Source organism: Erpetoichthys calabaricus, chromosome 8 (assembly GCF_900747795.2).
Source record: "Erpetoichthys calabaricus chromosome 8, fErpCal1.3, whole genome shotgun sequence".
Taxonomy (NCBI): Eukaryota; Metazoa; Chordata; class Cladistia; order Polypteriformes; family Polypteridae; genus Erpetoichthys; species Erpetoichthys calabaricus.
Window position 1 is genome coordinate 13,292,752 of NC_041401.2, and position 16,709 is coordinate 13,309,460.

A 16,709-nucleotide genomic window follows, 5' to 3' on the forward strand; every position below is an offset into this window, starting at 1 on the left:
TGTGGTCAAATCGTGTCTGTCCGTGCTATGTCTGTACAGAGTGAGTGAGTGTTTTCAACTGTAGGGGATATTGTCATAGCGGAGAAGTCCCAGCTTTGTGCAGAGAGTGGACATGCTATTTTTTCTTAAATTAATAAGTCTTCATTTATCCAGTCAAGACCCAAACCTAATAGGTCAGTAAGGCATTCAAGCGGGAAATAGGACAGCCATTGTTTACATTTTTTTTTTTTCCCCCCCATAGATAATCCCACCCATGCAACCCAACCCAAAACCCTATTTATTTATTTTTTAAAATTTCATTCTCAACCTTGTGATAGTAATCCCAATCTGGAAATGATGCATTTGTGTCTTTTTTTTTTTTTTTTTTTTTCTTTTTTCAAAACAGCCAAGTTAAATTAGCCTTCTTAATTTTTTTAAGCAAAATTATATAGTAGATTGGCAAATTTAATAATCAGAAATGGTGAGTGAGGAAATCAAGTTGTGTGTTACAATATGTCTCTCGTTTGGTAATATTGTTTTTCCTTGTTAATTCCAACCATGATAAACAGACTTATGAAATACCTATAGTGAGAATCAAAAATCAAGCTGCATAATGTATTGTAAGATTTCTTTATGAATATCGTGCTACTTTTAATTTATTTTTATTTTAGTGTAGTAGCATGATTATGTAGATCGTCTGAGTGAATTTCAACCAGTGTAGTGTCTAAATAGTGTAGCGCACCTGGGTGTAAACCTAAAAGCAACAAGTTCTGCATTCGCTATGCTGCAGAGCACATGTCTACTGGCTCCTGTACTCCTTCTGCCAGGCTGCGTGGTCATCAGTGAGCCTCAGAGGACTGGTAGATAGTGGGCACATGAGTTGTACCTGAGGCAGAGCAGGGCTGGAGATGGGACGAAGAAACTGGGAGAAGCCAACAAGGTACTCACTAAGTGCTGTGCCTGTGAATGCTGATCTCGGAATTGTGTGTGTTTCTTTTTTTTAATATATATATATATATATATATATATATATATATATATATATATATATATATATATAATGTCTTTAATACTCCCGCCACTTCGGACAACTGAGTACATGTATGATCTATTGAAGAATTTAGGAGTCATAGTGGTCAGAAGCCATTAAGAAGGCAAATAGAATGTTAGGTTATATAGCATGATGTTTGGAGTACAAGTCCAAGCAGGTTATGCTCAAAACTTTATGATGCACTGGTGAGGCCTCATCTGGACTACTGTGTGCAGTTTTGGTCTCCAGGCTATGGAAAGGACATAGCAGTGCTAGAAAAGTTCCAGAGAAGAGTGATTAGGCTCAGTCTAGGGCTTCAGGGGATGAGTTATGAGGAAAAATTGTGTTTAAAAAATTTGAAGGGAATTAGTACAGTGGATTGAGATTATTTTAAAATGAGTTCATCAAGAACACAGGGACACGATTGGAAACTTAAGGGTAAGTTTTGCACAAATATATGCAAGTTTCTTTATTACACAGAGAACCATAGACACTTGGAATAAGCTAACAAGGAGTGTGGTAGACAGTAAGACTTTAGGGGCTTTTCAAAACTAGACTTGTTTTTTTCTTTTTTGAAGAATTACATGGGTAGGACTGGAGTGCTTTGTTGGGCTTAATGGTCTGTTCTCCTAGATTGTGCTAATGTTCTATAATGTGTTTGGTTAGTAAAATAGTGGTGTGCCTTGGGATGTTTTTGCTTGCAGAATTGTGCCAACCGCAGAATAAATTTGGGGAAAGGCTAGTCAAAATGAAACCTTCACTGATGATGGGTGTTTTTGCATCGATTTCTGTTTTCAATGTGAAATGTTTTTATTTGTAGTGTTAACTTAGATTTGTGTAATGTGTCTTTTTACACTGCAGTACAGAGATTCATGTTTTCTTGTACTGTATTTTAGTTGTTAAAGCTGTGTTTTCTGTAAACATATTAACACATTTGGGCAGCTGGTTTAGGGCCTTTATTAATAGCAAAAAATGTAAATCGCCAACAACTCTCAAATAATGAGTATATAACGCCACTACAAAAATATGTATTCATGTATTCAAATTTTAATTGTTCTTGACTTTCTAAATTTGTTTTGCAGATGAAAAACTAGAAGATTTAAAGTCTCAAAAGAAGAAAATAGTAAGTTTTCTTTTGAATCTGCATTTAATTATTGTGAGAAAAATAACAAATATTTAAAGGGAAAATGTGGATTGATAATCAGTGCCCCACCCCTCTTTAAAATAATTAAAGGTGTGCTGAACATGTTTTCTGGAATATTGTTTACCTGCCAACTTTAAACTTTCATTTTAGCAATATTTTTCCAAAAATGTGTTATCAACCAGTAATCTTAACGTGTACATTGTGCTCTTGTTACTGTTTATTATAATGGGATAAAATGGAGAGGGGCAGGTAAGGTTGAGTTGGGGTGTTGAGGTTTGGGACTCGGGAGAAAGGGAATTGAACTGAGTGAGTGCTTGAGAAAGATGAGACCAAGGATAGCTAAAGAGCTAAGCGGGCTTCCAGTACATTGGGGGGGGGGGAGAGAGAGAGAGAGTGAGTGAGTGAGTGAGTGTGAACCAAGTAGGAGATGTCTGGATTTGCTGAATAACTAAGGGGCAGAAGGTAGCTGGTGTAGATCTCTCCACGTTATATATGTTTTTCCGAAAATATTAGTGTAATTGCATGCTGCAACACTCATTTATATATTTTATGTGATACAGATGATTTTCAGTATTGTTTTTTATATATATATATATATATATATATATATATATATATATATATATATATATATATATATATAATATAATTTGTCTTGCGAGTTATCAAAGTTTGTTTTTGCAAGCCACAAAAATATTCCCACTTAATTGTTCACAGCCGACTTGTGAATAACCTGAGACCGTTAATGTCAAGTTCGTGAATCAGGAGGGGGTGAATGTGCTGAACATGGCAAAGTTGGCTTTTGCATTTCACTTAAATATCACATCAAAAATGTATTGCTGAGCCCCACAGAGAGGCAGTAAAAATTACTACCAATCTGTGACATTTGATACATTTTAAAATAAAATGATTAATTCTGGCCACATGTATTAATTTTGCAGTCTGTGGTTTGGGGGTGTGGAAGAATGTTTAATTTTACAGAAGGTATTAAAATGTAGATAAATGGCTATATTTTAATATCTCAGTGACCTTTGGCAGTTTTCAGGTTTGTGATATTTTCGATCCTGGCGATGACTGGCTTGCACCTTATTTCAGACATTTTTAATGCTGTATTGGTTTCATTAGACTGAGTGGAAGAAATGGGATGGGGACTGGAGATTTGTGAATGTGCAATGATGAAAAAAGGGCGCACTGTACAATTTTAAAAGTAGAATGTGTGATCGGGATGTAGAAATTTGGATTGCATTTGTCAGTGTTGCTGCCGAGGAAATTAAGTTGTATCCTTCTGGCTGACTCGGCAACAATGATTCACTCGGTGCCAATATCTTTTTGATGAATCATTCTGAATGCTGGTGACTTAAAACAAGGAATAAAGTGTCTATTGGGCATGTTCCATTTTTGGACAGTACAAGCGGGACTTGCTGTATCCAGATAATGACTTTAAATATTAACCTAGTGCAGAATCCAATCAAGTTTGACCTTGTTTTACTGCCACCTACAAGCCTGTTATGGACAGAAGCAGCTGTTATCCAAGCCACAGGTTTTTGTTTGGTTTTGTTGGTTTTAAAATTTTTCTTTGCCAAAGGATGCTGGCCCAAGTCTTTATAGAGTTCTTTTGCTTCCTATTTTGCTATGATTGTGAGACTTGAGTGCTCTCCTGTGAACTGAAATGAAGTCCGCACTCCTTCGGTACTGTCTCTCTTCAGAGAATTCTTGGGTACCACTGGTTTGACTTTGTGTCAAATGAGCGGTTTCTCAGAGTCCCAAATGAGGCACATTACCTAGAATTTAAGGTGGTGTCAGTTATGGTACTACAGCTATATGGCGTGCTTCCCCGAAGGTGAGCCAACTCTCTAGGTCCTCCTTGTTAAGAACCCGAGTGGCTGGACCAGACAAAGGGTATGCCCACATGACATTGCTATGGCAGATGGAGTCCAGTTCCACCCTAAGGAAATGATCTGTGTCTGCCTGGAGGATTGCTAACCAGGATCCTGAGCTGTTTTGTCATGTGGTGTGTGTGGAAATGTGCTGTACCCCAGTGCTTACTCCCCAGCCTGACTTGACCTTTTCTTTTGAGAGCTTCTGTAAAATGTTTACCTTTCTTTCAGGGACCATCCATGTTACGTTTGTGTTTGATGTCTATGCAACTTGAAAGGAGATGTTAATATACAGTACTCTTTTTAACAGAATACGTTTTCTTACATTCTTCAGGTCATAGCACTGGAATTTTGCTAAGTTCCACATTAATTAACCACTGAGAGAGAATGTAACCCCTTCTGGTATACCACTACTTTGCTTATTTTTATTGTACCGCTGACTAAATTTTAAGTATACTGGTGCATGATTTGTGTGGTTAATTGTTGACCCCTCAGGGATGCCTGTGAATTCTGTAGCTTTTGGACAAATTTTGACAAACTGACTACAGTATTTTATAAAAACACAATCATTCATTTTGTGAGTGCTCATGCTTTTTTACCCATGCTTTCTCTTAACTGATAGACTAGTAAAACCATAATTTATTGGTGCACTATTAGTTTGAAAATAATCAAGTCAAATCACTTTTGTCACATCATCTAATATGAATGTACAAGTGAGTGAAAAACTTGTGTGCAATGCCTGCAGTAGTAGAGCAGTATTAACTCAATAGACTGCACATAATACATTTAAATATTAATTCACCAATCACATACAGTCTTAAAAATAAACTGTTAACGTAGTTAAATTCATACTCTACAATACATACTAACAATACAAAAAATGTGTTGTAACAGAATGCCTTAAATAACAGCATTGGTCATTAATTTTCCTGGTTTTCCTTACTCGCCGTCTAACATATGCCTTGTATGTTGGGAACTTCAACTCCAGTGATTTGTTGGGCACTACCCCCTGCAAGGCTTTTCGATTGATGACAGTGCAGTTCCCATACCAGACAGCGATGCGTCTTGTTAGGATGCTTTCAATGGTGCAGTAGTATAATGATCTGAGGGTCCGAGGGCCCTAGGGAGTTACTGTAGTTCTGCTTATATTGTGGTCACGTTTTAACTTCATACTTGAATGCAACAACATACATATTAATGTAGCAAAGGTCTTATTCTTATACACATTTGATTCAAGTTATGAAAAAAAAGCTTAATGTCACAGTTTGCTATAGACAGTACCTTTTTTTTTATATATATATATATATAATATATATATATATATATAATATTCTAGCTTCCAGAAAGCATCCAGGGCAAAGTAGCCGTAAGCTACAGAAGTATGGTTGTTGGCAACTTGGTCAGACAGATTCTTCTGTGCAGCTTCTCATAGCCTTGCTTTGCTTCACTGGTATAAATAGAGCCATGATGTACACAGTATTCTGCTTTCCTTTGGGTATTTTTGTTTGTGGAAATTGTTCTGTTTGAAGCGTAGAGTGCATATAAACCATAATGGGGCTGTGCATAGCAGCTTGCATTTGAAAAGAGATAATCTAATGTCGTATTGTACCAAAGGCAGTCTAGATGACAATAGTAGCTAACCAAACAAAAGCACAAATGTGCTGCTTCTCGATGTGATATGGTGGCAGTCTCAAAAATTCCAGTGGTACGTAGTGTTCTCTTGAATAAAAAAAAATATCCTACTTTAGTCATGAGAATTCCAACTGTCATTCATACATATTACTTCTCCTCTGAAAAGTAGGTTACTAGGTGGTGTGTGAGGTTTTTTTTTTTTTTTTTTTTTTTTGTGGGGGATACTTTTTTTTTTGTAATTTCAAAATTGTCTTGAATCTGCATTGATTGTTAAAAGGCAGCTGACAACTGAAAATATTCATACTTGGATACCTTGGTGGTTAAATGCACATTAACTGCTTTAGATACACTAAAATTACATCTTTTCTAACAGTCTAGCAGTGATATCTGTATGTATATAAGTAAGTGTGTGTGTGTTTGTGTTTTCATTTTTTAAATGTTTATTTTAACTGTAGAATATTGCAAATTTTGCCTCAGACCACCACTGTGAGGGGAGTGCTGAAGTAAATGAGATATAGGCCTGAAGTCATTATAGGAAGTTTCATAGCTCTTTTTGCCTCTATTGAGTTTTCACAGGTCTTTGCAGCAAGCTAATTGCTTGCTGCTAATAAATAATCTAAAATCAATGCAGACAGCGGTTAATTGGCACAGAGACTTTATTCTGTAAAGCACTCTGCTAACGACCTTCTTTAAATTAATAGCATTAAGTGGTATGAGGAAATAAATCTGAGAAATTGCCTGTCATTTACTGTCATGTCTAATAACTTCCAATAATTATGGCTGATGGATTTTTGCACATTCCATTATCGAAGTTAGTGCACATAATTATTCTCCTCATTATATGTAAACAATTAGCACTATTTGGCATTTCCTTGCAATGAAGCTGTTAAACAAAATTAACAGCCATTATGATTTGTAGATACTTTGCATGCTTGCAGATTCTTAATTTCCTGCTACAGCGTTTTTGTTGTTAGGCTGTTTCATTTTAAGAGAAATACTAAGTTAGTAGTGTACAACTTTATTTATGTGTAATTTAAAATCTTCATTTACATTGTTGAGTATGTTCATTGCTTATTTACAAACTAAATGCAAAGCAAGTAACTATTTATTTATTTTTTTAATTAGCTTGAAGAAGTGATGGAAAAGGAGACCTATAAAACAGCCAAGTTAATTTTAGAGAGATTTGATCCCGATTCAAAGAAAAAGAATGTAAGTATTCATGCATTTAATTTGTGAATTAACTTAAATTTACTGCCAACTTATAAAAATTGTTTTCTTATTTAGGAACTGGAACAAATCCCAGTAACGGGAGCAGCTTTAACTCCAAGGCCTGGCCAAGGTAGAATACTATAGTAAAAAAACACTTGGTTTAAAAAAACTAAATGGTCTAAAGAACAAGAACTTTAAACAGGTTTATTAAAGACTTTACCATATGTACCCCAACCCTACATTGTAGTTATTCATTGTTTTGTTTCCTAAATTTGTGTTCACATTTGCAGATTAGATTTTACGACTTCATGTATGTATGTGTGTAATATCTATGTATATATTAAGGCTGTAAGATTTCTAGAAAAGATCTTAATTGCAATTTTTATTTTCTAACTTTACTGTTCCTACACTTGAAGAATAAGATGAAATGATGAAATTGCTACATTTATTAAATCAGTACTGTTAGTGCTATTGTTACAGTAGACCCTCAATATACCTTGTATTAAGCAAAATCAACCGAATGTGAACCCACAAGACCTCTGAGTGCATATGGTGCAGCAGAACATTCAAATAAGTAAAACAAATTTCTTGCCAGGAAGTATGAGTAATGATCTTAAAAATGAAATTGGTAATTTGAAATTACTTTTCCATATTAGCTGCACATTAAATGAATTATTGAAAAATCACCCCCAAAAAACTTTTTCACTAAGGCTTACCAGCATACTGACTGTTTTGAAAATAGTGGTAAATGGCAATGGTGACCACTGTGCAACAAATAAGATTACAGATGTTTTGATATTTATGGGTGCTCAAGTTAAGTATAGTTGTGAATTTGTATTGAGTTTTATTCAGTATACTTATGGGATGGAAGACTTTGCTGTCCACTGCACCACAGTGCGTATTACATTTAATACGTTGGTATTGTTTTACAGAGTGTTATGTTTAGTGGTGTTGCATTTTTATTGGTGTTTTGAATTTTGGACAAAGGAAAGAGAAGTCAAGCAAAATTACCTTTTATTGGCTAAGTGAAAAGATTACAATAAGCATGGATTTTTAATCTTTTTGTTAGCCAATAAAAGGTGTCATTTTGCTTGACTTCTTATTACAGCCATAATGGCTAACATGGTACATCACCCTACTACTACAGACAGAGGAAAGGAAAAGGCAGTATCTTGTCAGTAGCAGCAGCAGCAGAGTGTTTGAGAGAGGACCTGTATTTTAATCGATCTGAGTAGTGAATATGATGTTAGAGCAAAACAGTTTGGTTCTGTAAGGGACCTGGTAATTGCTCAGTTTCTGTAGCTCACGCAATGTTAACTTTTTTGCCTTACTGCATAATCACTGTTTTCATCCTGGTTTGTAATTACTGTTTTTCATTGTTAATGGTTTTGTGTAAGTGAAGTGGTTATAGAGTATGTTATTCTATTATGGGCTGGATTGACATGACCAGGTTTTTTCTACAGTATATTTGTAAAGTAGTTTGTTGTGTTGCACGCAATTAATCACGGATACGTATTTTTGTTAAAATAAGTTTTGGCCTTAAGTTTATACAAATTTACATGTATCTACTGTAACAGACAAAATCCGACAATAGTGGGTTTTTGTCACATGTTGTTAGATGGTAATTTTTATGTAAAATCAGTTGTCTAGCTTTTTTTTATCTGTGTATAGCCGAGCAGAAACTAAACAATATTGCTTGTGTGAACTGAAGAAAATGAATTAAGCACTTTTTATGTTTGGCAGTGAGTTGGGCTTTATTTACAACAACAGTGCAAGCAGTTCAGTTTTTAAAAGCAGTTTGATCTGAGTGATTGGGTAGGGAAAAAATGAAAATGTTAAGTGGAAAAGCAGCTTATAGCATGTTGAGTCCTAATTCATGCTGTCTTTTCAGTCTGTGTCAAAACAGCTATTTGACTTGACAAAATTAAGCCATTCATAGAAGTACTAAAATACTAACTGTATTTTAAGTTTTCTAATTTGCTTCATTTCCTTTTCCTTTGACTTCTCAATATTGATGAGACACTTAATTTTAACATCACACACCTTCTACTCTGACATTTTGTTTTGCCCAGAACTTCGTCAACGTAATACTTCCCAGAGGAACCCTGCTGCCTCAACTCCTGTGCCAGCAAATCCCAGTCATGGAGTTGCACTGCCTGTTGTTCCTGGGACCCCTTCCGGGCAGATGACTACTTCTGCTCCAGGTGGGCCCCCAGAACGTCACCCTGCATCAATAGCTCAGCAAAACCTTATGAGGCAGGCAATGACACCTGGAACACCAATGCCTGGAATGGGTAAATTTAAATTATATTTCTGATGTATAGACTCAATACTTAAAAGGATCTCCCAAGAAATGTTAAAGTTCTTAAAGTGAATTTTTTTTAAATTTTACAATATAACTGTTTTAATGGGCACAAAGCTCTAAACAGTTGAACATAACCAGACCCTTCCTCTCAAGTGTTCCACAGCTTATAATAAAGTACATTTGGGTACGTTCATTTGTTAATTTATAAACTGGTTTACTGTGTGTGTCATGGTGTTGTCAGGAGTTTAGCATATTGATTTCTATGACTTCTGTTCATTCTGGGCGCTGTAACTGTTTGATTTTTAGTTTTACAAAAATCAGAATGGCAATATCCTATGACTTGAGGATTAGTTTGATTAATTTGTTTAAATTATGTGCACATTTTTATACAGTGTACAATTACACTTGAAAATCAGAATTTTTGGAATTTCTTGGTTTTTATTTAAAAATTGAAATGGCTATTTCCCAAAACAGCTGGCAAAGATAGTGTTTCATTTTTTTTCATTAGATCATTTATTTGAAGCAAAAACCAATTTAATACAAAGTGAGGTACCACTGTGCTTCCATATGTTGGTGAATTAATAACCAGCAGGTAGTTGAGACTTTGCCAAGCTCTCCAGAAATGACCAGTCGCCTTGTGATGATTGCTCTTTATGTTTAATTATATTAATTACTGCACACCATAACAGCATGAATACCCAGATACATGATTCTGGAGGGATGTCAGTCCATAAGTAATTATTAAAAACCTCTTATGAAATGTCCATTTATGATCTGGCAATTGATTAGCCTAAACTGTAATTTTGCTGTTGCAGGTAGAGGAATAGCATAAATAAAAATTAGGCTGTGTTTTTGTGATTTAATGTTATAAAATGAACAGAAGGATAGTTTTATGGAAATATTTTTTTAAATTCTACCTAGTAGAATTAGGTCTTTCACCTGAATGCAAAATAATAGATAAAGCAAGCTTTCCTTGAGTGGAGGCTTTCTTTAATTGATTTTCAGTTTTGCATAATAAGGTTTTACTTTTTTCTTGATTAGGCAGACATCCACCTGGACCTCCACTTGCAAGACCAATTCTCCCACGGGAAAGGGGAGCCATGGATAGAGTGATAGAGTTCTTAGTAGGAGATGGTCCTCAAAACAGGTACACAGTATCTAGCCCTGTTTGTGTAGGTGTAACTTGTTACAGTTCCTTGAGGTCTTTAGTTTGTGATCATATTTTTAGAATGACGACCAATTAGATTGCCATCTAAAATTGAAGCAAATTGAGAGTGTTAGTTTTTCAGGTTTGTGTTTGGTTGTTTACTGAACTTTCTTGGTAACACAAAATTGTACTTGGGCAGATCAAGTACTACCTCATAGTACTGGGTTCTAGTTTGTTTCATAGTTGGTGCAGAGTTAGCTTGTCTATTTCTTGCATTCCTTAATATATTGCGTGTATGTTGTCACAGGAAAGACACTTAATCGCGGTGATATCTTATTTTGTCCAAAAAATATTTGGGTATACATTAATTATGATTTCAACATTGAGAGTTTTGCCAAAAGTGTAGAGAATTGTACCTTTCGAATCTTTGTAGTTGGCCCTCACAGACAGCACTTAGTGGTTTGCCTGATTTTCATCAACTGCTTTTCATTTAATCATGTAATCCTTTGCTTTTTTTTTTTTTATTTTTTTATATATATATAAACTCTTGTCCTTAGGTATGCACTTATCTGTCAACAGTGTTTTTCTCATAATGGTATGGCCTTGAAAGAGGAATATGAGTACATTGGTAAGTCCTAATATGCATTTTTTTATAGATCTTATCAGTGTGTCTCTTATTTTTTTCCCCCCTGATTTATCATTTTAACTCTAAATGTTTTTGGAAAACAGAAACATAGGTTAGGATGTTTAAGTGTTCAAATATCTTCAAATGTAAAGTCAAAGGTCTGGGTGCTACATACATTTTTATACTGTATGTGCAGGAAATTTCATACAACACTCAATAGAACAGATTCTTTCAAAACTCCTTTTTACAGTTGATGCAAAAATGTAATATTGGTGACCTGAATCTGTATGCGTATTGTTTTATTTGTTGTGCCTCATTGTTTGAAGTATGGTATGACAAGTAAACAGCTGCCTAAATCTGGGGTTGGCTTACATATCTAAAATAAGCATTGCTCTCATTGGAAAGGCTGTTTAAAAATGGGATTTGTTAAGTTAACAAAAGGAACATCGGAAGAATGATCGTTATTTCTTCATTGTCTTGCTAACTGAGAAGACTACATAATAGCATAAAAAGCAGAAAATTTTGGGATTTCAGATTAAAAAGTGACTTTCAATGAATTGTATTATCTACCGCTGTAATAAGACAAGATATTGAAAGAGTTGAGCAGAAAAATGTGTTTAAGAAGCAGAAATCTTCCCATTTTACTAATGATAAATATTATTGAGTGTTTCTGGAGTACAGTGATGCCTCACTATATCGCGCTTCGCCTTTCGCGGCTTCACTCTATCGCGGATTTTATATGTAAGCATATTTAAATATATATCGCGGTTTTTTGCTGGTTCGCGGATTTCTGCGGACAATGGGTCTTTTAATTTCTGGTACATGTTTCCTCAGTTGGTTTGCCCAGTTGATTTCATACAAGGGACGCTATTGGCAGATGGCCGAGAAGCTACCCAACTTACTTTTCTCTGTCTCTCTTGTGCTGACTTTCTCTGATCCTGACGTAGGGGGTGTGAGCAGGGGGGCTGTTCGCACACCTAGATGATATGGACGCTCGTCTAAAAATGCTGAAAGATTATCTTCACGTTGGCTACCTTCTGTGCAGCTGCTTCGTGAAGCAACATGCTGCACGGTGCTTCGCATACTTAAAAGCACGAAGGGCACGTATTGATTTTTTTTATCTGTCTCTCTCTCTCTCTGCTCCTGACGGAGGGGGTGTGAGCTGCCACCTTCAACAGCTTTGTGCCGCGGTGCTTCGCATACTTAAAAGCCAAACAGCCCTATTGATTTGTTTGCTCCTTTGAAGAGGAAGATATGTTTGCATTCTTTTAATTGTGAGACAGAACTGTCATCTCTGTCTTGTCATGGAGCACAGTTTAAACTTTTGAAAAAGACAAATGTTTGTTTGCAGTGTTTGAATAACGTTCCTGTCTCTCTACAACCTCCTGTGTTTCTGCGCAAATCTGTGACCCAAGCATGACAATATAAAAATAACCATATAAACATATGGTTTCTACTTTGCGGATTTTCTTATTTCGCGGGTGGCTCTGGAACGCAACCCCCGCGATGGAGGAGGGATTACTGTAATGGCAAAAGTAGTGGAAGAACTAACAACCACTATTTTATAATACATTGTCCAATAAAACAAACATTCAAGTTACAAGGAAAAAGTGACAAGCTACAAGACGTAGTACCAGATTCAGTGTTTATTTTATAATTGGCTAAATGGAGTTTTTGCATGTGGCTTTTTTGTTTGTGCTTCAGATTTATTTTAACAGTAAGTTTTAAATACTTCAACCACTTTTTATGTAAATAGGTTGTAACCTTTATAGAATGTTGTAGATTTTTATATATTATTTAATATACATTTTTTTTTTTTTTGGAAGCTTTTAGATGTGCATACTGCTTCTTTCTAAATCCTGCACGGAAAATGCGTCCTCAAGCACCTCGTTTACCTGACTTCAGCTTTGAAAAAAAAACCGTGGACAGATTCTCAGGCTTCAGCTGCATCTCCATCGGATTGCTTGACTGAGAATCTGCAGTCTACAGGTTTGTAATATCTGATCTTGCAAAAATGTTTTCAATTTACTGTTCATATATATGCACATTTTGTGGATAATTTAGGATTTAAACTACTTTATGCAAAAAAAAATGTAATGTTGACTTTATTAAGTTATTTAAAAATTGACTTTTTTTTTTTAATTTAAATTGGTATCTCGAGTATTTTGCACCATTCACGAGATTGTAGATCCAGTTATAATTTTCTGTAAATTTTTTTTGTCATTGTGTAAGGTAATGTTGGGTGGTTTTGTTAGAGGTCTATGTGGACCATTTAAATAGGGGATTTTTTTCTGTTCGTTTAGAATATTCTGTAGTTTAACCAGTTATGTATATTAATACCATACCTACTAGTTCCTTTTTATACTTCTTTCTAATTAGCTAGGAAAGAAAAGGGGATCATTCCCCCCTGCCTTCAGAAAGGTGAAGCATCGGTACCATTAGCTACAGCTCCTTGGAGTAAAGTTCACAGTTTCACCTCAAACAGTGCTGATCTCCAAGTAAAAGGTTACCATTCTTTATATGGGCTTCTGCTTTTGCTGTCACTAAATGAAAATTTTCTATACAGTGAAAGTGATCATTTTCAGAATCATTTTGTAATGATTCACACTTTAATGAGGTGCTTCGATGATTGACAGGTCTTTTGTGATCACTGATGTAGTCAATGATGCTATTGCAGTTTAGCTAATTTATTTAAATTGGGATGGGCTTGGCTGGGAAACTATTGGCTTTCTATTTCTGCAAATAAAATGCTTTTCTAACTTTTGAGCTGCATGTCAATTCCTCAAATCATTGCCATCATTTTTGAGATGAGGGTTTTGGTGGTGGTTCCCTTTATTTTTGCTATGCTGAAATATTCTGGTCTACCATTCTGTTTTAAGCAGGAGTGATTATCTTCAGATACTTTGTAGCCTTTATAACAAAACTCATGAAATTAACATTTAAGTCTAGCTTGGCCCTTGATAAGTTCTATGTCTTATAAAAACCAATGCCACATTTTTTAAATAAACTCCTAGATAAATCAGCAGTTTGCTTTGATGGCTAATATGTAGTGCTGATGTGCATGCAGTGAAAACAAGACTGTGTTAACTGAGTTGTCAATGTCTGGCAAACTTTGTGACCCACATTGTGATTGGTTACATCATCATCTTTCAGACATATTGTAGAGGTAAAGTCCTGTTTGGTTGTTGAATTCATTTTGGAGTTCTCTTTAATGGTAAGTAATGTTGTAGGTGTTAGTGCACAATTACAAAGAATTATAAAGTAACGTGCTTCAAGCTTCGTTGAATCATAGAGATGAGTTAATGAATGAAAATATTATTGACCTTGCTAAACAATTCACTTCACTATTCACTTAACCCTAATTGTCAGGTTTGTATTATCTTTTTTTTTTTTTTTTTTTTTTTTTTTAAACTTAGATAGGTAGAGCAATCTTTGTCCCTGGGGAAGAGTTTGAGATTTTGAAATTTGTTGAAGCCTGTATTAGAAGTTTGTTTTTTTATTAATATAAAAAATAAGGTATATTCAACAGGAAAAATGTCATTTTAAGTATTTTAAAACTAGCTGCATAACAGCAATTTGGAGTTTCACACTTCCAAAAATAAAGATTACTGGTTTTAATAGGGCATTTGGTACAGAAATCCATGTTGTATTACATAATCCAACATTACTTTTGGGTAGTGCGAGCAGTCTGTAATGTTGTCAATTTTATTTAAAATTCATTTAAAATAGCAATATGTAAAGTGACAAAAAAGAAATTCAGAAACCTATGGTATGACCCTCTGTTTTCTGGTCTTTGTTTTACCTCTGAAAAGCACAAAGTATTGAAATGTGAATATATACTGTGATTACTGTGAACTTTTGCATCTGTTCACGACCACACACTCGGGTGACGAACAAACCAGTTTCCCTTCTGGTTCGTACGGGCCGATGATTTCTGCACATGTTCAGTCTCTCCCTGCGCAGAGAGAGAGAGAGAGAATGAATATACATTTACATACAGCACGTACGGTACGGAATGGATTAATTGTATTTACATACAATCTTATGGGGGATATTACTTCGGGTTGCGACCAGAGTTTTGGAATGAATTCCGGTCGTGACCCGAGGTTCCACTGTGTGTGTGTGTGTGTGTGTGTGTGTGTGTGTGTGTGTGTGTGTGTGTATATATATATATATATATACCTTACATTTACAGTAACTTAATTGCATTAGATTACTATGTGCAAGCTTCTGCTGTATGTTTTAATAAACCGTTATAATGCATTTCCTACAAATATGACTTTGGCTGGGAATTTACTTCTATGTTTCGTGTTTCACTGACTGGAGGCTGTTTAACATGAAATGCATTGTGTGGCTTGGCTAGGTACATTCAATATTCTAAGATTGTCTTCTGGCTGTTCATTGATTTAACTGGACATTTTCTTTTTCTTTTTTCAGGAGAGCTACATTATATGTAAATGGTAGAATACATAAACCAGGATTTAAGTTGGTAGATGTTTCGGTTAAATGCTGGCCTGTTAGTTTTTATTTAGTGGACACCATTATGCAAGATAACTTGCAAAAACAGTAATGCTAGTTTGTTACCTAGCTTGCTTTACACTTGGAGTAGCTCATGAGAAGTATGATTTAGAGCTGCAAAATACTTTTTTCTAACACCGTCTAAATGCTTCGGTGTTCTTTGTCTCAGTGTTTAGTTAATCCTTGACAGCTTAGTGATGGGGTTTGAAGAGGTCAGTTTGAGGTGTTTTTATAATTACCCCGATCTACATGCTGTCAAATAAACGAACCACACGCCGTGGTGCAACGTTAGGGGCATTGCCTCTGGCGCTGACGTCCGAGGTTCGATTCCCGAGAGGGAGTGCAGTGGAGTGTGTATGCCTGATGAGCCCAGAATGAGGGCGAAACACGTGTCGCGTACTCTTTGCATTTATTTGACAGTAAACTATTTTTCAATCATTCTATGATCTGCTCTTCACAAACTGAGGGCACCGTGGCGGATGTTAGCAGATTGCTGGCCAACCACAAGCGTTACCTGGTAGGTAACCACCCATACAATCAGATTGTGACACAGACTTCGAATGCCGTGAATATATATATATATATATATATATAAATTATAAAGAGATTTTCAATTTGGACATCTCAGTGTCAAGACAATTGTATACCCTGCAGGACTGTAATAAACCTCCATTGAATTACCTGAAGTCTAGTTTGGATTGTTTTTTTGAAGTATTGCTTAAATGTGACTGACGGATAGGATTTTTTGACTTTTTTTGTAATGTAGAAATTCATTGATATTGACAGTGTTTTGTATAATTTGCCCCTACCCACTCCCATTTTAACAGTTGTGACCAAATGTATTGATCTGCTGCTTGTACTTTGTGGCAAATAACTTGTGTTGCTTTTAATGTTCAGATGTTCTTTGCCATGAAGATGTTTACTGCTAAGTAAAAGATTTGACTTTTTGTGACTCATTGTCCTACTTTACATGTAAATTTTCCAGCTTGCTCTTGTCTGCCTTTTATACACTAAATACACTATCTTTTTTAAGAATTTCCTTTATCATATACTGTAGCCTGATATTCTATGAATCTGATTCAGAAAGACATTTGTATAGAAAATACACTTTAAAAAATTATTCCACCTAATTTAAAAATACATGATACAGTTTATATGTACAGATAACTTCCAGTTTTCTTCCCATATAGAGAGAGAGATAGATACATAAGTAAAAACCGCTATGCTTAAGCTAATCATTTTT

The 16,709-nt window shown here is 35.3% G+C and overlaps 1 protein-coding gene across 4 annotated transcripts in view; it reads left to right on the plus strand.

The window, feature by feature from the left end:
* Nucleotides 1–16,709, plus strand: part of lnpa (limb and neural patterns a) — a 34,893-nt gene that overhangs the window by 16,982 nt on the left and 1,202 nt on the right. For 2 of the 4 annotated variants that reach the window (XM_051930685.1, XM_028806250.2), the window contains exons 6-12: nt 2,092–2,132; nt 6,788–6,871; nt 6,947–7,001; nt 8,944–9,165; nt 10,218–10,323; nt 10,881–10,951; nt 12,775–12,937. In XM_051930685.1, the coding sequence (XP_051786645.1) occupies nt 2,092–2,132; nt 6,788–6,871; nt 6,947–7,001; nt 8,944–9,165; nt 10,218–10,323; nt 10,881–10,951; nt 12,775–12,920 (725 nt within the window). In that variant the 3' untranslated portion in view covers nt 12,921–12,937. Of the gene's footprint in view, nt 1–2,091; nt 2,133–6,787; nt 6,872–6,946; nt 7,002–8,943; nt 9,166–10,217; nt 10,324–10,880; nt 10,952–12,774; nt 12,938–13,327; nt 13,454–16,709 lie in introns of all 4 variants that reach the window. The other 2 variants (XR_007935541.1, XM_051930686.1) reach the window with 2 other exon arrangements.